This window comes from Phocoena sinus, chromosome 18 (assembly GCF_008692025.1).
Source record: "Phocoena sinus isolate mPhoSin1 chromosome 18, mPhoSin1.pri, whole genome shotgun sequence".
Taxonomy (NCBI): Eukaryota; Metazoa; Chordata; class Mammalia; order Artiodactyla; family Phocoenidae; genus Phocoena; species Phocoena sinus.
In genome coordinates, this window is record NC_045780.1 from 47,109,531 (window position 1) to 47,130,352 (window position 20,822).

General features: G+C 35.9%; 1 protein-coding gene across 5 annotated transcripts in view; it reads left to right on the plus strand.

Moving 5' to 3' along the window:
• Positions 1-20,822, plus strand: part of PIBF1 (progesterone immunomodulatory binding factor 1) — a 212,087-nt gene that overhangs the window by 42,364 nt on the left and 148,901 nt on the right. For 4 of the 5 annotated variants that reach the window (XR_004346695.1, XM_032611460.1, XM_032611462.1 and 1 more), the window contains 4 exons: positions 1,827-1,960; positions 6,963-7,071; positions 7,339-7,520; positions 8,866-8,991. Coding sequence is in view for 4 of the 5 variants with exons in the window: in XM_032611460.1 (XP_032467351.1) it covers positions 1,827-1,960; positions 6,963-7,071; positions 7,339-7,520; positions 8,866-8,991 (551 nt within the window). In the remaining variant the exon portion in view is untranslated. The remainder of the gene's footprint in view (positions 1-1,826; positions 1,961-6,962; positions 7,072-7,338; positions 7,521-8,865; positions 8,992-20,822) is intronic. The other variant, XM_032611461.1, reaches the window with a different exon arrangement.

The window sequence follows — 20,822 nt, forward strand, 5'->3', positions numbered from 1 at the left end:
GTTGAATTCTGGAGCTTTCCATCCTAACTATAACACTATACACTCTCCCAAAACAGTTACATGATTAGTAGTGTTTAGAAGGGTAAAAGCATTCTTCAGGGGAACTAAAGCATCTTCTGGGACTTAGGTCAGAAATGACGTGTGTGATGATTCTTTGGGGAGATGATAGAGTATCCTCAGCTATGATCCTCTAATAAATACCACATAGTAGCATTTCATTCTCATGGAGAACATCAGTGCAGAAGAACATAGTATGTACCAAAGCAAAGCACAGCCAGTATAGTTTTTCCATTATTACATTTTTCAAACAGCCCTTTGATAGCAATTTGGGAGCTAACATTTCAAAGTCATGTCTAATAGTTTAAAGGGGACAAAAACAGTCTTACTTATCTTTGTATCTACAGTGTCTAGCCCAGGACCTGTCACTTAGAAATAGTTCGGTCAGTATTTGGGCACTGAATGTGACCACACTGAGCTCATCAGCTCCTTAAAAAAGAATGACTTGGGACAGGATGTATTTCTCATGACAGGTTCTGGGGGTGGAGTTGATGACTGCTTGCAAGATCTGATGAGTTCAAAGTGGGAGAAGAAGTGGGAACTCCGTCTCTGTGTCCTGCTTCTCCTCCCCATTCCCATATTCTTGCATTTCTTCATTGATTTATTGAAAAGTATTTCATTCTTACCAACTCCTGTGTAAAGTGATGGAGATCCAATGGTGAGCAAGACAAAGTCTGTGCCCTTGAGATGTTTACACTCTGATGTAAAAAAACGAATTTGATGATACATTAAGATCAATACTCTAAAGGAGTATTGACAGTATTCAGCTATTCAGGCAGTGCGAACAGATTAGAGCAGGGGTCCCCAACCTCCGGGCCACGGACCGCTACCGGGCCACGGACCGCTACTGGGCCATGGCTTGTTAGGAACTGGGCCGCACAGCTGGAGGTGAGCAGCACATGAGCAGGTGAGCAGGCGAAGTTTCATCTGCCACTCCCCATCGCTCCCCATCACTTGCTTTACCGCCTGAACCAACTGCCCCCCAACCCCCACCCCCACAGCCCCAGTCCGTGGAAGAATTGTCTTCCATGAAACTGGTCCCTGCTGCCAAAAATGTTGGGGACCGCTGGGTTAGAGGAAGTGTAGTGTGTTCAGAGAACCTCAGATCTTTATTAGGGTTGGAGGTGAAGTATGATTATGAGAAATGGCGAGAAACGAGGCTTGTAGTAAGCAGGGCCAGGTGTGCTTTTAAGGATTTCACTTCTACCCCTCTTCCACATCTCTGCAGTCCCTTTCTACTAGTCTGATGAGTACAAGGAAGATCAATGTAGAAATAGGTTCCAAGTGCCACAAAACTCCTTTTTTTCTGAATACCACAACTGAAAATGCATGGTTAATCTCTTCAGTAACTATTTTTCATTGTGAATGTTTGATGTTCATGTGGCTCTTTGTCTCTCGTTGTAAACTCCTCAAGAGCAGGGTCAGTGTTTTATTCATTTCTGTGTCCTTAGCATCTGATAGTAATTCAGTAAATGTTGAAAACATCCTTAACATTAGTAGTCATTTTATGTATTATTCTATTAACCAAACCATAGTTGACCTATTTATTTTTTCTTTGAAAAACAGAGCTCAAGTCTTAAACAAATGAATTTACAGACTACTCAGTGAGTTTAAGATTACCTGTCTTTGAGTAGGGAAACATTACTAAATAGAAAAATTGAGGATTTTTTAAAATTACAAAGATACGCACAACTTAACAGAAGAATTCAGTACAGAATTTGGTCAAGTACGTTTAGTTTGAAATGCCTTATTATTGTTTTTATTTATAGACTTATGAGGAAGATCGCAGAAACTACTCTGAGCTTCAAATTAGATGTCAACGTTTGGCCTTAGAATTAGCAGACACAAAACAGTTAATTCAGCAAGGAGACTACCGTCAAGAGAACTATGGTAAAGTCAAGAGGTAAGTAGTTAAGATGGCTACAGTTGCTCTCATTTTTAGCATGCATCAGAGTCACTTGAATCCTTACCATCAATGTCATTAATTCTACTTTGTATCTTATTTTTTTTCTGTCTCCATGGTTTTGCCTTTTCTAGAATGTTGTATAGTTGGAATCATACCATATGGAACCTTTGCAGATTGGCTTCTTTGACTTAGAAATATACACTTAAGGTTCCTCCATGTCTTTTCATGGCTTGATAGCTCATTTGAATAATGAGTAGTATTCTTTTGAATAATATTCATTGGGAAATAATGTGCTATTGAATAATGAATAATATTCCATTGTCAAGATGTACCATAATTTATCCATTCACCTATTGAAAGACATCTTGGTTGCTTCCAAGTTTTGGCAATTAGGAATAAGGCTGCTATAAATATTCACGTGCCAGTTTTTTGTATGGACATAAATTTTCAACTCCTCTGGGTAAATACCAAGGAGCATGAGCATACTTGTATTGTAAGAATGTGTTGAGTTTTGTGAGATACCACCAAACTGTCTGTTCCGAAGTGTCTGTACCATTTTGCATTTCCACCAGCAATGAATGAGAGTTCCCGTTGCTCCACTCCCTTGCCAGTATTTGTTATCAGTGTTCTGGATTTTGGCCATTCTAATAGGTGTGTAGTCATATCTCGTTGTTTTAATTTGCATTTCCCTGATGACATGATACAGAACATCTTTTCATGTACTTATTTGCCATCTGTATATCTTCTTTGGTGAGGTGTCTGTTAAAGTCTTTGGCTCATTTTTTAATTGGGTTGTTTGTTTTCTTACTGTTGAGTTTTAATAGTTTTTTATACATTTTGGATAATAGTCCTTTAGCAGATATGTCTTTGGCAAATATTTTCTTCCAGCCTGTGGCTTGTCTTCTTATTCTCTTGACATATACCTTATGTCTTCTTATTCTCTTGACATATACCTTATTCTTCATTGCACAGAAACATGCAGTTTTGGCAGTTTGTTGGATTTAGATTGTACTTTTATGTCAGTTGTTTTTATTTTATTTAGAAGCTGCTTTTGTCTTTTAAAATGTGATGCCTTAGAAGATAGGAACCCAGTGAAATCCTATGTGTGTAAATATTTTTGAAATCTTACTTGATTATTTTTATTTTATGGCATCAATTTAAATACTTTGCAGTTTTATCTAAAGTTTTCTCAGCTATTCCTTTTTGACAAAAGGCACACATACTTTCAAAAAATAATACTTTCTGAGGATATGTTTCCTATTGTGCTGCTGCTAAGGCAAAGAATTTTCTTTTTGCTGGAATGTACTAATGAACCACCACTTTAGCTGTATGTCCCGAGGAAATCTTAACATTCTAAGCCAAAGTTTTGTCATCTCTCAGATGGTGCTAATACAATAACTGCACTATATAAATTAAGAAGATCAAATAAAGTAATATTTATGAAAGTATATATATGTATGCATATATAGAGAGAGATGATCCTAATTGTTCACTGCTACATCTACCTGCACCTAAAATAATTCTTGAACTAAAGCAGTCACTCAATGAGTGTTTGTTAATTGAATGAATGCTTTATAAATTGTAAAACGCCATAAGTAAATTTGCCAGGATCTGGGGGATATAACATTGGTGTTCCTACTCCCAGCATGACTGACATGCATCATGTATTATTATGTATGCACTGTTATGTCAAAATATAGTGATTGTTGGAGCTTGAAATCCATGACAGCTATACTATTGGGCTTTCAAAGAAAGCTAGATTTCAAAAGAATCATTTCAAAATGAAGTAGGTTGTGATGGTAAGATGATACTTTGAGTTGGTGTTTTGATGTCCTCTCTGCCACTATAAATCTATAGCAATAATAAGTGAAATATGAAAGGAGAAAACCAGAAGGCATAGCCATTAGAATAATCCAGGGTGGCCATGAATGAAGGGTAAACAAACCAAGATGAGTCCTGAGTTGATAATTCTTGCAGGTGAGTGATGAAAGTGGGGGTGGGGAGGTGTCTCACTTTAGCATCTCTCTTTATGTGTGTTTTATTTTCTATAATGAAAACCTAAGAAACAAAAACATAATAAGCATCATCATGTGCTAGAAATGGAACAGGAAAACAACCAAGCAAGAGTGGCTCAAACTGTGAATCCTTTGGTTCACTCAATAGAAAGAATGGATTTTTAAAAAATGGTCTGGTCACAAACATATAAGATAAACTGGGGGAAAAAAATCACGTTTATGTCCTTGATAAATTCTCACAAAGGTGCAAAAGCAAACAGATACATGGATGTTAGCTGCATCATTATTAGAAAATTCAAATGCTTTTCAACAGCAGCCTGGAAAATAGATTGTGATTTATTTTTATAATGTAATTCTACATAACAATTAAAATCATTAAATTAGATCTGAATGTATATATGGATAAGTCAAACACATAATATTAAATTTTAAAAAGCAAAATGCATTTGCCCATCTTTCTTTCTTTCTTTCTTCCCCACCCTCCCACCCCCAAAGCAGGCAGTTCCTAAACTTTCTGGCATAACAGAAAGTTCTCAGGTTTATTTTGTGATTTTGTTGCCTCAGCCCTTTCTTTAAGGAGTCTTGGTTCCTTTTAGTGGAGAATGCTATTCAGAAATTAAGATTTGGGTCCTGGTCATTGCTACATTGAACGTTATTTCTAGGCCCTTTCAGTAGGCAGAGGCGCAATGAAGAGGCAAGTGAAAGGATGGCTTAACATACTATGGATAAGATCATACCGATATTTCTAATTCCAATTCAACACCACAGTAGCTAGTTTGAAGGGGCTCCAGCTGGCCAAATAGGTACAACTTGAATATCAGGACGAATATTAACGATAATGAGTTACAATCCATTGAACAGAATAAGAGTCCTTGAGTGTGTGCTAGTAAATAAAGAGGATCTTCACAGTAGAATGCCAACCAATAAATACATATGCTTATTGGAATTACTATTTTGTAACCTCATAATACTGTTTGATTTAGAGTCATCATTGGAAGCTAAAGCCACTGGGTAAAAGTATATTAGAGAGCAGAATGTTAAAATATATCCCATAGCAAATTTGGGTGAATATCTCTTCCTTTCAGATGTCACTGAAAGTGTGTAGAATCAATTATCCAGTTATTTTATAGGACTCAGTAAACTGTGAAACGTTGTAAAAGAAAAAAATTCCCACAGATTACCTATTAATTGCAAAGGGCAAAAAGATACCTTTATAGTTGAGAACTTCGGCAGATACCACCTTAAGCAAATGATCAAAGTTATTGTCACCAATAATGAGATTAAGTGACATCATCTCAATATATCTTTATTTGATGTATCGGGGATGCATTATCACTTCTGTAATATTCCTGCCCAAAATGCTTAATCTAAATCTAGTCATAGAAAAACATCAGACAAATGACAGTTGAGCAACATTCTCTAAAGTTGGCCTGTGCGCTACAAAAGGTCCATGTCGTGAAAGACAAAGGACGGGAGAATCTTAACCACTGGACCACCAGGGAAGTCCCGATGATTATATTCTGATTACATTAGAGAATATCTTTAACCTTTGGATTCACACCAAATTATTTAGGGATAAAGGGACCTAATGTCTGCGTATGACAAATAGTTGAGGGGGAAAAAATGCACATGTAGAATTGTGTGCGTGTGTGTAGATGTGTATACCTGTATATGTGTATGTATTTTTATATATGTAAATGCATATATATATATTTATTCACATATATGAACAACAGAGAGGGAGAGAATAAATATAACAAAGTAATATTTAGTAAATATTACAAAGTAAATATGACAAAATGTTAACAATTGGTGAGTAAAAGTATGTAAAAAAACATATGATATGGAAATTTATCATTGTATCTAGGGGATGATATTGGAACAGTGAGAAAATATAGGGAACTTCAGCTTTACTCATTGTGTTCTATCTTTTTAAAAAACAGAACAAAACTTTAATGCAAATATAGACAAATGTAACTGTCATCAGCTGTGGATAGCAAGTTCTTGAGTATTTTTCTGTATCTGCTTTATAATCTATTTTTTTACATTAAAAAATCATAGCAAAAGTCCTTTGTGAGAATAAAAACATTTGTATGTAAAGGCATAAAATACTTAAAATAATATTACCAAAATATTAATATTGATAGTCATCTTTAATTAGTGGGTTTATGGGTGATTGTTATTTTTCAACTTGTGCTTTGCTCAAGTATAATTATAATACTTTGTTAAGCAGAAGAAATCTTAGAAGTCATCTTTCTAAATGAGTTATTGAAAATCTAATGAAAAGAAAAACAGTTCTTAATAGCTCTCTCCATGGAAACACCAGGGGAGTAAATGAAATCAAGTGCAAAGGAACTGATTCTCACTGCAGAGAACAAGTTAAGAATTAGCAAATCTATTTCTCTGCTCATTTTTTAAGATACCTGTTTGTAGGGTTGGTCCAGTTCTTGGTTTTGCTGTGTTGGGGAAAGAGCTGGTCTGAAAATGGAAATAAGAATCTCTGGGTAATCATAAACAATTTGTGAATGAAATAACCACAAGAATGCCTGCCTGTGTATCATCTATGCAATCTGAGTGATGATTTAAGGCCTTTTTAGCCTAACAACTGAAAGCCTAGAGCCATGTTTTAAATTCTTTAAAAGTTTTGGCTTCAAGATTAGACTGAAGATGATTAATGAAAAGATACCAGAGTGTACCTTAGAAAGTTTTATTATTTACTTTGCTGATTAGTGTAGCTTACATATTTATTTTTTGAAGATAATAAATTCATGTTTATGTATCTGAACAAGGTCTTGAACAGAGTCTCTTCTAAATTTGAAAAGCAGATACTTTATCGTTCATGGAATGACACTGAAGTATCTGTTCAGTTTCCTGAAACATAATTGATGCTTTTAAAATGTTCGTTATAAAAAGAGACATAGAATTTACATATGTGTTTGAGTTTTATTTTAGTAAAAATAAATAAATATATTTGAATTTTATAGTGAGCGTGATGCACTTGAACAGGAAGTAACTGACTTAAGGAGAAAACATGAAACACTTGAAGCCTCTCACATAATTCAAGCTAAAGAAAGAAGTGAATTATCAAAAGAGGTAAGCTTATAGAGACACTTGTATTTTGTTGTACCGTGATTGTGGACACAGCTCAGGGCAGAATTGTGAGAGGGACATTTTTCTTCCTTTCTGATGTAATTGCTAGAAAGAAGGGATTTTTTAGTAGCTCTGTTTATATGAAAATTTTCATGGTAAGGATTATCCCTCTTTATATGTTGAACAAAAGCACAAATGAAAGAAAATAACTCAGTAAGCCTTGAAAAGTAAGATGACATTGCTCTGGACACTGTCTCTGCGTGTGTGTAGGTAGCCACCTTACAGCATACTGTTACTTTACTGCAAAAGGATAAAGAATATCTCAACCGCCAAAATATGGAGCTTAGTGTTCGCTGTGCCCATGAAGAGGATCGTCTTGAAAGACTTCAAACTCAACTTGAAGAAACCAAAAAGGCTAGAGAAGAGATGTATGAAAAGTACGTAACATCAAGGTAAGATTTACATTATTTTCCATATCAATAGATATAAATTAACACCAGCTTCTTTGAGGGAACTCATGGCTTTGGGGAAGAATAGTGATTTTTTTGTAAGGTCTATAGGATGATATTACGATAATCGTTCATTTTGTTTCCTCATAAGTTACTCATATTCTAATTGATTTTTTTCTTAAGATATTTTGTTTTTTCCAACAACCAAGAGCCTATTTCTTTTAGGTAGCGATATATACACTATGATTATTTTTTTTTTTTTTTTTGATTATTTTTATTTATTTTTTCTTATGATATAACCTTTTTTTTTTTCGGTATGCGGGCCTCTCACTGTTGTGGCCTCTCCTGTTGCGGAGCACAGGCTTCAGACACTCAGGCTCAGCAGCCATGGCTCACGGGCCCAGCCGCCCTGCGGCATGTGGGATCTTCCCGGACCAGGGCATGAACCCGTGTCCCCTGCATTGGCAGGCGGACTCTCAATCTCTGCACCACCAGGGAAGCCCAATATAACCTTTTTAATTCCCAGTGACTAAGATCTCTACATAAATGTTTTATGGAAGTATGTAAATATCTTTATAGAAGTATATTTTTGAAGAAAATGTAATTGTGTGGAGCCTGACTAAGCTGACCTTTTCTTGACTGTGTGAAACATAAAAGAATAAGGAGAGACAGCATTGAGTACTGGTTTAAGATACAGGCTCTGGAATCAGACTCCTGAATTTCAATCCTGTCTTCTCTCTTCAAGTAGATGAATAAGCTATTCCTTTATACCAATAGCCTTTATAATCCTTGACTTATTTATTCTTAATAACTTTTTTCCCAGCTTGTGATATTTTTCATCAGTTTGTGCTTCTGCTAATACCCTGTGTAACGCTTTGTGACTTTGCTAAGAGATCACAGTGGCTATGGTTGTTGTGCTTAGAAGGAAAGGTTTCGTAAAGAGTACATTCGGGTCATTTTTTTTAAGATTAATTGTCTTCCAATATGCACCACATCAGATCATTGTTTGTAAACGAAGGACCTTCCGTAATGCATTAGTTTTCAAGTCTTTTGCCATATGCGTTAAATTAGTAAAATATTTTTGAAGATGAATAATTATTCAACATGAATGAATATGTTATATAGCAATTAAGCCTTTAGGGTAATATGTTTAAAAGAAAATCTCACATGGAACTAGTTTGGAATGGTATTTTTAAGAATTTTAAAGCTTTATATCTAAACTGTGTTTTTCAAGTAACATTGTATGTAGAGCATATTTGACATAAGATATTAAAATATTACATGAAGGGCAAAGACCTATTTCTTTTACAAACAAAGAAAAAAGGATATTCCTTTTGACTCTTTGCAGAGACCATTATAAAACAGAATATGAAAATAAGCTACGTGATGAACTGGAACAAATCAGATTGAAAACTAATCAAGAAATTGATCAACTTCGAAGTGCCTCCAGGGAAATGTATGAACGGGAAAACAGGTAAAAAAAAAACCACGAAGTTTATGTGATATTTTATTGCTCTTTGTTTGAAGCTTATAGTTTTTTTGTTGTTTTGTTTTTTTTTTTAAAGTATTTATTTATTTATTTATTTATGGCTGTGTTGGGTCTTCATTTCTGTGTGGCGGCTTTCTCTAGTTGCGGCAAGCGGAGGCCACTCTTCATCACGGTGCGCGGGCCTCTCACTATCACAGCCTCTCTTGTTGCGGAACACAGGTTCCAGATGTGCATGTTCAGTAATTGTGGCTCACGGGCCCAGCTGCTCTGCGGCTCGTGGGATCTTCCCAGACCAGGGCTCGAACCCGTGTCCCCTGCATTGGCAGGCAGATTTTCAACCACTGCTCCACCAGGGAAGCCCGAAGCTTACAGTTTTATCAAAGTTAAACTTTAGTTCATGACATAATGTCTTTTTTAATACATTAAAGAAAATTTTTCATAAATCTAAGTATAATGGAATATTAAAGTTCTAAGGTCTTTGATAACTAGCTTAGAACAGCATTTATCAGATGTTAGGCCTGTTTATTCTGGTATTCCTATTATCTTTTTATTACCCTGTTAGCTTTTCCTTTTGCCTTTACCTTAGTTCAGATTAAGGACAGAAATGAAAAGGAAATTAGAGAGTACTAAGAGATACCAGTAGTTCTTCCTATAATATGCCAGTGATTTCTCCAGGAAATTTTTAGAAGCTGGAATAATAATATGAAGTATTGCTTATGCCTCATATAGCTGCTGGTCCTAATGTTAGATAATCTTTAAGAAGGATCAGTTTTATTCATGCAGTTACTTTTAGAACAGCATATATTAGGTTTTTTTAGAGATTGGCAGCATTAAGGGAAAAATAAATGCTACTTATTTCAATAGCAGTTATTTTTATATACCATCATTATGGTTCATATGGCTTTTCAAAGTTGATGTTTTAGAGGGAAACATTTTTGAAATGGACTTAATTGTCATACTAGTTTATCAGCACTGACTTGAGTGTATGCTATTATCTTTGCCAACAAGCAAGACTTTAAATCAGACTAAGGTTGATATTAGAGAAGGTTACATTTGAGCTCTAAGAACAATAAATTTACTTATTTAGCAAATATTTATTAAGGTCCACCATGTTCTAGATACATGTCAGATGCCATAGATACAGTGGTGACCTCTGCCTTTGCAAAGCTGGTAGTCTAATGGAGGAATAGAGAAACAATGATCAAAAGTATGATGATAATGGAGCAAATGGCAAGATACACAGGGTGAGACCACATAGACTCAAGGTATATCTAACTCAGCCCTGGGAGGAATCAGGGAAGACTATGTGGAGGGAGAAGTACCCATGCAACACCTGCATGATGACTAAGAGTAAGACTGTCAGTTATGGGAGGGAAGGGAATTAGGGGAATTAATGCACACCCTGGAGGCAAGACAAAATGAAGTTGTTTGAACAAATAGAATAATTCAGAGTGGTTAGACCATAGACCAAGAGGCAGCGAGTTGTAAGGGATGAAGCAGAAGAGGGAAGCAGGTCCAAATCATGCATTTGAGCCATTGTCTAAGACCATGAACAATCGAAAGATTTGGGGAATATGCGTGATATGATCTAATTTTATATAAAAAGACCATTCTGTGATGTGGAGGATAGACTGAAAGAGTATAAAGCTATAGACAAAGAGGCCACTTTTAGAGGTTGTTTCCCTTATCAAGACGGGTAGTGAAGATGGAACTGGATTAGTAGCAGTAGAGACGGGGAGAAGTGGGCCAGATTGGAAAAGTGCTCAGGAGATGGAACTAACCTAACTAAACAGTCAGGAGGATTCATTGGCTAGATTGGATTGGGGAGTGAGAAGTTACGGATGTCACCAGGTTCTTGATTGGGCAGCTGCGGGGATAGTGATGCAGTTTTTAAAGCATTAGAAAAAGACACGGCTTTAATTGGGAAACATGACAAATTTAGTTTAGTTTCATTAAGTTTGTGTGACATATGCAAATAGAAAAGTTGATTATATAAGGTCTGAATCTCAGGAGAAAGATCTAGATGTGAGCTAGACCTGTGGCATAGGTGATACTACTATTTTGTTTTACAAATAAGTACTTATAGTCCTGTGACTCAATTCTGTTATGGATTTTATAATAAAGGCTTTTATTGGCCAACTTAATAACCTTAAAATTTATGGGATTGTTTCTATGGTAACGTGTGATTACTTCCAAACAATTCACATAGACACATAAACCTTGGTATGTAATCATTTTGAGAATGCACTGATTTTTTGGTTTTTGTTGTTGCCGTTGTTGTTTTACTTTTTAAAGACTCCTTTAAAATGCATTCCCTGGTAACATAAATTGATGTAAACTAGCCCCTATTCTCTAAGATGATTGGTAGAGGTAGGTTGAGAAACAGTCGACAGAACCATTTCTGGAAGCAGGGAAGCTGAAGACAGGTTTCGTTTTTCCCTGTGTTGTTCTGACTCCATAGCCACGTCAAAGTGGATACCACCTAGTCAGGGAATTCCTGGGACTGGGGCTACTGCCCTAGAAACCCCAGTCAGCCACCAGATCCAGAATGACCCCATGGATATTGAAGCTAGGGTGGATGGTTGCCACCAGGTGGTGCCAAACTGCATCCCAGGCCTAAAGACATTTGAATTGCACAGGACTTCTAGCCAGCTGTATGTAGTGTAGGCTCACCTTTATCATTGTATTAACCTCACAATAATCCAACCCTGTGTTTTGTGTGGCTGAATCTTTTTTAATCCCAGTTTCTTCATTCTGGCAGGATTTAACTATAGTTAGAGCTTACGTTCCACTGGTCTTTCACAAGGTAAAAATAAATTGCAACTTATTTCTTTTTAAATCTTACAACTTAAAATAATTAAGGAACGGATTTTAGTATTCCTTGTTATGAAACATGAGATTCAGAAAACACAAGTGTACACATTTAGATATCTTTGTGTCTGAGCAAATTAATCATGTGCTTTGGACTTACACGTTTAATTGTGTCAGTTTTATTTTAGCAAAGTATGCTGTTACAATATGAATTAAAATGGATAAAGTACTTACACTGGCATATTGGTACTTAGTCTCCTTGCCTCTTGGCCAATAAACATTTTTAGGAGAAAGTTAAATAATAAGATTAGAGAAATATATTTTGCCTTTGATTTGCTTTCTATACGTTGGGGGATATTAAGAGAGTACCTTTTTAAAGACTTAAATATAAGACATGACACCATAAAACTAGAAGAGAACATAGGCATAACATTCTCTGACATAAATCATAGCAATGTTTTCTTAGGTCAGTTTGCCAAGTCAGTAGACATAAAAGCAAAACTAAACAAATGGGACCTAATCAAACTTACAAGCTTTTGCACAACAAAGGAAACCATAAACAAAATGAAAAAACAACGTATGGAATGGGAGAAAATATTTGCATGTGATACAAGGCTTCATTTCCAAAATATACACGCAACTCATACAACTCAATAACAGAAAAGCAAACAACCTAATCAAGAAATTGGCAGAAGACCTAAATAGACATTTCTCCAAAGAAGACATACAGATGGCTAATAGACACATGAAAAGATGCTCAATATTGCTAATTATTAGAGAAATGCAAATCAAAACTTTAGTGAGGTATCACCTCACACCAGTCAGAATGGCCATCATTAAAAAGTCTACAAATAACAAGTGACAGAGAGGATGTGGAGAAAAAGAAACCCTCCTACACTATTGGTGGGAATGTAAATTGGTGTAGCTACTATGGAAAACAGAATGGAGGTTCCTTAAAAAACTAAAATTGGAGTTGCCATACAATCCAGCAATCCCACTCCTGGGCATATATCTGGAGAAAACTCTAATTCAAAAAGATATATGCACCCAAATGTTCATAGCAACTCTATTTACAATAGCCAAGACATGGAAGCAATCTAAATGCCCATAGACAGATAAATGGATAAAGAAGATGTGGTATATGTATACAGTGAAATACTACTCAGCCATAAAAAAGAATGAGATAATGCCATTTCAACATGGGTGACCTAGAGATTATCACACTAAGTGAAGTAAGCCAGAAAGAGAAAGACAGATAACATATGATATCACTTATATGTAGACTCTAAAATATGATACAAATGAACTTATTTACAAAACAGAAGTAGACTCACAAACAGAAAACAAACTTATGGTTACCAAAGGGGAAAGGGAGTGGGGGAGGGATAAATTGGGAGTTTGGGATTAGCAGATACAAACTACTCTTACCTAAAATAGATAAACAACAAGGTCCTACTGTATATCACAGGGAACTATATTCAATATCCTGTAATAAACCATAATGGAAAAGAAAAAAAAAGATATGTACTCAAGGGTTGAGATTTAATAAAGTAATTTTACTGCTTTAAGAAAAGAGAGAGAGAGAGTGCCTTTTATTTTCTCCTCTTAGATGTGGAAAAGAAAGATGGAATTCAAGCCATGCAATCTTGGTATCTGCCCCTGCAGTCAGTCATACCAGTAGTTTGTGAAGTTAAGGTGTTGAGAGGGAAGAGGAAGAGAAGAGATAAAGACCTAAGAAAAGGCAGAGATAAGCAAAGAAAGAACTTGGGTATTTGGGTACATCCAAAATACTATAGTTGGGATTATAATGTGTATGTATGCTTTGGCTCAGTCTATGAGTTAGGTTTCTTGTCTTTTTCTGTACTTTATATATAGTTGCTTTAAAATGATATTTTGGAGCTGTGGGAAATAATGAGTGAAACTCACTATGGTGGTGAGATTTATTGTATAAAAAACTTCTTACATAGTAGGACCGTCTTGCACATTTGGAAGAAAAGCATTATTCCCTGAACAGGGAGTATATTATGAAAGAGATTTGGAATGAGACTAAACTTAAATCTTGGCTCTGCCACTTACTAGCTGAGTGAATATGTCACTTAATATCACTGAAGTTTAATTTTCTCTTTTATAAAATGAGCTCATAATACTCTTTCACAGGGTGATCTGTAAGGTCTAAATGAGATAATATGTGTAAAAAGTACAGTATAAATTATAAATCTGTATGTAAATGGTAGTTATTTAGATACCTTTTGCTTATGAGAAATACTTTAAAAAATTATTTTATCCATTGTGTTGACAATTTAAGTAAAATGAGCATTATATAAAAGAAAACTGGTAGCATTATGGAATTGTTTATCGTCACTGAAAGGCACTATTACAAAACATATAATTATTCTTAAGTATTGATCTCCGTGGCATTTAACCACTTGTGTTGAATGAGACAATATAGACAGAGAGTCTGCATGCCATTTGTTTCAGTCCAAATTTTTGCATAAGATGGCTAACTTATTTGTTCCTGATTAATACTGTGAGATAATGAAATAAGAGGAGTTAAATTCAGCTGATTGTTTTTTCAGAAAGTAAAACTACCTTTACCTAAGAAAGGCTCATTATTATAAATAGTCTCATTATTATAAACACAGAAAGAGCTAGGCTCATAGTAATGCTGTAAAAAGGGTAAGGATGAGTTTGTTAGAGATATTCATTATACTCTTTATACTGCACAGAATATGGAAATTCAAATTGCTCTACAGTTATTTGAAAGGGGGAAGGCAGTAGGGAAAAGGGATCAAAAATATGTTTTTAAATGTAATAATTAGTATTGCTTTAGTGATTTTATTTTCCCACCGTATCAAGAAAAGCTATCTTGACCACAGTTTATCATCCTCCAAAAGTACTCAAGAAGAAACTTAATGACGTAAACTTAAAATATGCATAGAATCTCAGAGTGATAGTAAACACTTTTGAATCTTGAATCTAAGTTTATTTACAAAGGTTAGCTGAGTATACCTAATGCATTACAATAGGTGAATTGGAACTAGTGTACAGAGGTTCCGTTCATGATTTAAGAAATATATGTCCTCATTAGTGCTTAAACAAACTTCTTTCATTCATATCCTACCAGATACCTGTATAATTTTTAAAATTCTTTTATGGAAAAACTTAAGAATATTCTACTTTATCTTTTCAGCTAGACTATTCTGAAAGTATATGGCTTTACAGATAAAGCCATAACTCAGTATCTTAACTTCTCAAATAATTGTAAATGAAATTTTATTGTTAGCTGTCTTTTATTGTCAATTATATTCTTTATGCCTATAAGTGATTACACATGCATTCACTGCTTAATTCATAATATTTAAGAATTTCAAGGTGTATAGGGTGTTCCAGGTATGAAGCAAGGACAGTTCGGGTTATGCAAAAACTTAGATTTTCCTTCATTGTATCATTCATAGGGTGGTGAGGGAGGCTGGTAAAGGGTAGGGTCAGATTTTAAAATGTCCTGTTGTCAGGTTATGTGGGGACGTTTTACAGTAAAAGGATGGCATGATATATTCATTTTTTGTAACCATGGTTGCAGTGTGAGGTGGATTATGGTTGAAAAGGACATGGGGGCAGAAAGATTGGTTGGGAGACAGTTGCAGAGTTTAAGTGAAGATGAGAAATGGAATAAGAGCTGAATTTAAAGATTATTTAGGTAGTAGAATTGACAAGACCTGGTTATTGACAGGAAGTGGACCAGAATAACTCCAGCTCTTCTGCTTTCCTGGTCTCAGAGAGGTGGATTGTTAGGCACGGCCATTAACTCAAGGTTGTAGACAAGATTGAGAAAGGAAGATAACACTTAATTCCTGATGTTTTACAGATATGGCAGCTCTGATCAAGCCCCAAAGTACTTCTCTAAGATCACATGGTTTATTTGTCTACTATTCATTAAGAAATTTTAAATTTTATTATTACTTATTTTATTATTATTTATGAGGTAACATTGATTTATAACATCAAATAAGTTTCATGTGTACAGCATTGTATTTCTACTTCTGTATACCCTACAACATGCTCATCACCAAAATTTTATTTTTCACCTGTAATCGTACAGTTAATCACCTTTACCCATTTTGCCTTCCCCTTCCCCTTCCCACCACCACTCCATTCTCTGTATCTACGTGTTTGTTTGGTTTGTTCATTATTTTGTTTTTATTTATTTATCAGTTTTTCATATTCCACATATGAGTTAGATCTTACGATATTTGTCTTCCTCCATCTGACATATTTCACTTAGCATAATACCCTCAAGGTCCATCCATGTTGTCACACATGGCAAATTTCATCTTTCTTTATTGCTGAGTAGTATTCCATTGTTTGTGTGTGTGTGTGTGTGTGTGTGTGCGTGTTATATATATATATATGCCACACCTTCTTTATCCATTCATCTGTTGATAGGCTTAGATTGTTTCCATATCTTGGCTATTGTAAATAATGCCACAGTGAACATAGGGGTGTGGATATCTTTTCAGATTAGTGTTTTCTTGTTCTTGGACTATATACCCAAAAGTGGGGTAGCTGGATCATATGGTAGTTCTATTCTGAATTTTTTGGGGAATCTCCATACTGTGTTATAGTGGCTGCACCAATTTACATTCCCACCAGCAGTGTAAAAGGGTTCCCTTTTCTCTAGATCCTCTTCAACACATGTTATTTCTTGCCTTTTTGTTAATAGCCATTCTGTCAGGAGAAGGTGATAGCTCACTGTGGTTTTGGTTTGCATTTCCTTATTAATTGGTGGTTTTGAACATCTTTTCATGTGCCTGTTGGGCATCTGTTTGTCTTCTTTAAAAAATGTCTGTTAATCTCCTCTGCCCATTTTTTAATCAGGTCGCTTTTGTTGTTGAGCTGTATGGGTTCTTTATGTATTTTGGATATAAACCCCTTATTGCATATATCATTTACAAACATCTTCTCTCATTCATTAGGGTCATTGTTGAGTTATTAATGGCTTCCTTTGCTGTGCAGAAGCTTTTTGATTTGATGTAATTCATTTGTTTCTTTTTGCCTTTGTTTCCCTTGCCTGAGAAGACATATCTAGAAAAATATTGTTAAAATTGATGTCAAAGAGCATACTGCCTATGTTTTTTTCTAAGAGTTTTATGGTTTCAGGTCTTACATTCAAGTCTTTAACCCATTTTGAGTAAATTTTGTGTATGGTGTGGGATAGTGGTCTAGTTTCGTGTTTTTGCATGTGGCTGTCCAGTTTTCCCAACACGATTTATTGGAGAGACTATCCTTTCTCCACTGTATGTTCTTTGCTCCTGTGTCGTAAATTAATTGTCCATATGTGTGGGTTTATTTCTGGGCTCTCTATTCTGTTCCATTGATCTGTGTATCTGTTTCTCTGCCAGTACCATGCTGTTTTGATTACTGTTGCTTTGTACTATAGTTTGAAACCAGGGAGTGTGATGCCTGCAGCTTTGTTCCTTTGTCTCACAATTGCTTTGGTTATTCAGGGCATTTTGTGGTTCCATATAAATTTCAGAAAGTTTTGTTCTATTTCTGTGAAAAGTATCTTGAGATTTTGATAGAGATTACATTGAACCTGTAGATGGCTTTAGATAATAAGGACATTTTGACAATGTTAATTCTTTCAATCCATGAGCACGGAACATTTCTCCATTTATTTGTGTCTTTTTCAATTTCTTTCAACAGTAAGATCACATAGTTTATAACTAGAAAATTTTCTCTACTGTGCCCCAGATACAACTCCCCTCACTTCTCAGGTAAGGCCCTGAGGCAAGAAGCGACCTTAAGGTGATGAAGCTTCTCCAGCAGTTTTCTCTGTTTTCCCCATGATACTCTTAGAAATGTTATAATTTTCTTTATATACAATAAAAAATATTGGGAAACATTGCCCCAATTATCATTCTCTAAGTGAATACCTTCATATTTTTAATTTAGATTTTCATATTTTAAAATTTTTGTATTGAAGTATAGTTGATTCACAATATTATATTAGTTTCAGGTGTGTAGCATAATGATTCAGTATTTTTATGGATTATACTCCATTTAAAGTTATTACAAAATCATGACTATAATTCCCTGTGCTGTACAATATGTCCTTATTGCTTACTTATTTTACACATAGTAGTTTGTGTCTTTTAATCCCATACTCCTATCTCACCCCTCCCCTAGATTTTCATATTTAGATAACATACTAACAATAGCTACTATTTATTGAGTATACATAAATAGATGTATCACATACATTATAGAGAGAATTAAATGGGACAGTTTATGAGGTTATAGGTATTAGTATCCCCATTTTACAAATGTGGAAGCTGAGACACTGAGAAGCTGTTATTTGTCTATGATCATAGACTTTTTAACTGGTGAAACTAGGTAGCTCTGACTCTGCAGTGTAATGCATACTCCCATCTTACTGGGCAAGGCTATGAAAATTGACAAAAGATTTCTTACTGAAACCTAATTTTGGACTTCCTTGGTGGCGCAGTGGTTAGAATCCACCTGCCAATGCAGGGAACACAGGTTTGAGCCCTGGTCCGGGAAGATCCCACGTGCTGCGGAGCAACTAAGCCCGTGTGCCACAACGACTGAGCCTGTGCTCTAGAGCCCGCGAGCCACAACTACTGAGCCCGTGTGCCACAACTACTGAAACCCGCACGCCTAGAGCCCATGCTCCGCAACAAGAGAAGCCACCGCAGTGAGAAGCCCGCGCACTGCAACAAAGAGTAGCCCCCACTCACCACAACTAGAGAAAGCCCGCATGCAGCAACGAAGACCCAACACAGCCAAAAATAAATGAATAAGATAAATAAATTTATTTTTTAAAAAAAAGAAAGAAACAAACTCTAATTTTAGTGGCAATGTTTTTAGAAAAGAAACTCGGTCTTTTAAGAGAGTTTGCAAACCCTGCTTCACACTTGAGGGCTGAGTGCGGATTATTAGAACTTTATAAAAGCAGTAAAAGCATTCGTAATTTTGAAAATTAGGGAAGAGGCCTTTATTTTTCTATAAAATGGTATAATTTTTTGACAAGGTCTGCCTCTCAGACACTACTCTGCACTTATAACTAGAGCCCATCCCCTCTTGCTGTATAAGGACACACTCCAGAAATTCTCCTCTATGTCTCCTATATTGACAGTTTTCCCCTCTCTGCCATGTATTAAACATATTATTTCTCCCCTTTTTAAAAAGCCTCTTTTATCTCCACTTCCCCCTCCAGCCACTGCCCCGTTTCTTTGCTCCCCTTTGTGACCAGATTCCTGCAGAGTTTATATACTCATTCCTTACCCTCATTTTTAAAATTCCACTACCAAACTTTGCCCCCACACCAGTCCAAAAAAGCTGTTCTTATCACAGCCCCCAGAGACCATGTTCCCAAAAAGTCTAGTGGTCAGGTTCTCTTCTTACCTTGCTTGACCACAGCGATATTGAATATAGTTGATCACTCCCTACTCCTGGAAACACACTCTCTTTAATGGCTTCCAGGATCCCACACTTTGACTGTTCCCCTTCCTCACTGGCATCTTTACTGGTCTTTCCTGTCTCCTTGATGTCTTTTGCAGCTGCCTCCGTGACATTTCCACTTGGTTATCTAATAAGCGTCTTAAATTTAACATGTCCAGATGCAAACTTCTGTCCCTCCAACCTTGCTCTGCCTCAGTCTGACCCAGTGTGATTAAGGACAACTCTAGTCTTCTTGCTCAGGCCAAAAACCTTGAGGTCATCTTCAACATCTTTTTCATATTCCATGTGTTATTCATTAGCAGATCCTTTTGATTGTGTCTTCAGAATTTATTGATCTTTTATCATCAATAAATACTACCTTGGTCCAAGTTATCATTATCTCTTGATTGATCTTTTATCATCAGTAAATACTACCTTGGTCTAAGTTATCATTATCTCTTGCTCTGATTACTGCAAGAGCCACTTAAGTGGTCCCCCAGCTTCCTTCTGTGTTCCTGTTAAACAGTAGGTCAAATTGGATCACTCCTCTGCTCAGATAAAAAGGCACTCCATCTCACTCTGTCAAAGTTTAAGTGATTAAAATGGCCTGTGATGCTACCTCATCTGTGCCCAGCGTTCCCACCCTCATTTTGCTACTCTGTTCTACTCACTTACTCAATCACACTGCCTCCTGTTCCTTTAACAGTGGCATGTTTCCCACCTCAGGTCCTTTGTATTTACAGTTCCCACAGCTTAACCACCACTTCTGGATACCCTGCAGCCCTGTCTCCTCTCTTTCTCCACATCTTCAGATGTCACCTGCTCTCTCCCATCTTTCTTGACCACCCTGTTTAAAATTGTGAAGGCCCCCCACTCCTCCCACACCTACTAGCCCACACCCATCAGCCCCTTCTCTGCTTCATTTTTCTCCAGAGCACTTAGGACCTACAGACATACATTTGGTTTCTTTCCTACTAGAATGCAATCTCCACGTGAGTACGGACTTTCCTCTGTTGTTCACGGTTGGATTCCCAGGTACCACTGTCTGGTCTGTTGTAAGTGCTCAATAAATATTTGTTGAATGGAAGAATGAATTGCTCCTACTTTTGAGAAATCAGACTGTTGCTTTAGATGAAATGAAAAGCTGCACAAAATTTATAATGAGATGGATTTGATCAGAACCAAGCATGGTGACTGACATTTGTAGTACCTCAATTAACCATCCACCAGAGTCACCTAGTTTCATTTCAATATATTACATTTTATTCCATCAGCTACTTGTTAAACCTCAACACATTAATGGATTTCAAAGTGTTTTGTATTTTGGTGCTTACCTTTTTTTTATAATTTAAAAAAATCATTTATCTACTTTTGGCTGAAGTTTTGATATCTATAAAATGAAAAAAAAATGTGCTTGAGCACCAACTAAAGTAAAAGGATAGGAAAATGTAGCGTCTTCATTTAACAGTAATCTCAAAAAGTTTCCACTCTTAAAATGCGTAACTTCCCCCAAGAAATTGTTACATAAAATTTGTACTTTGTTG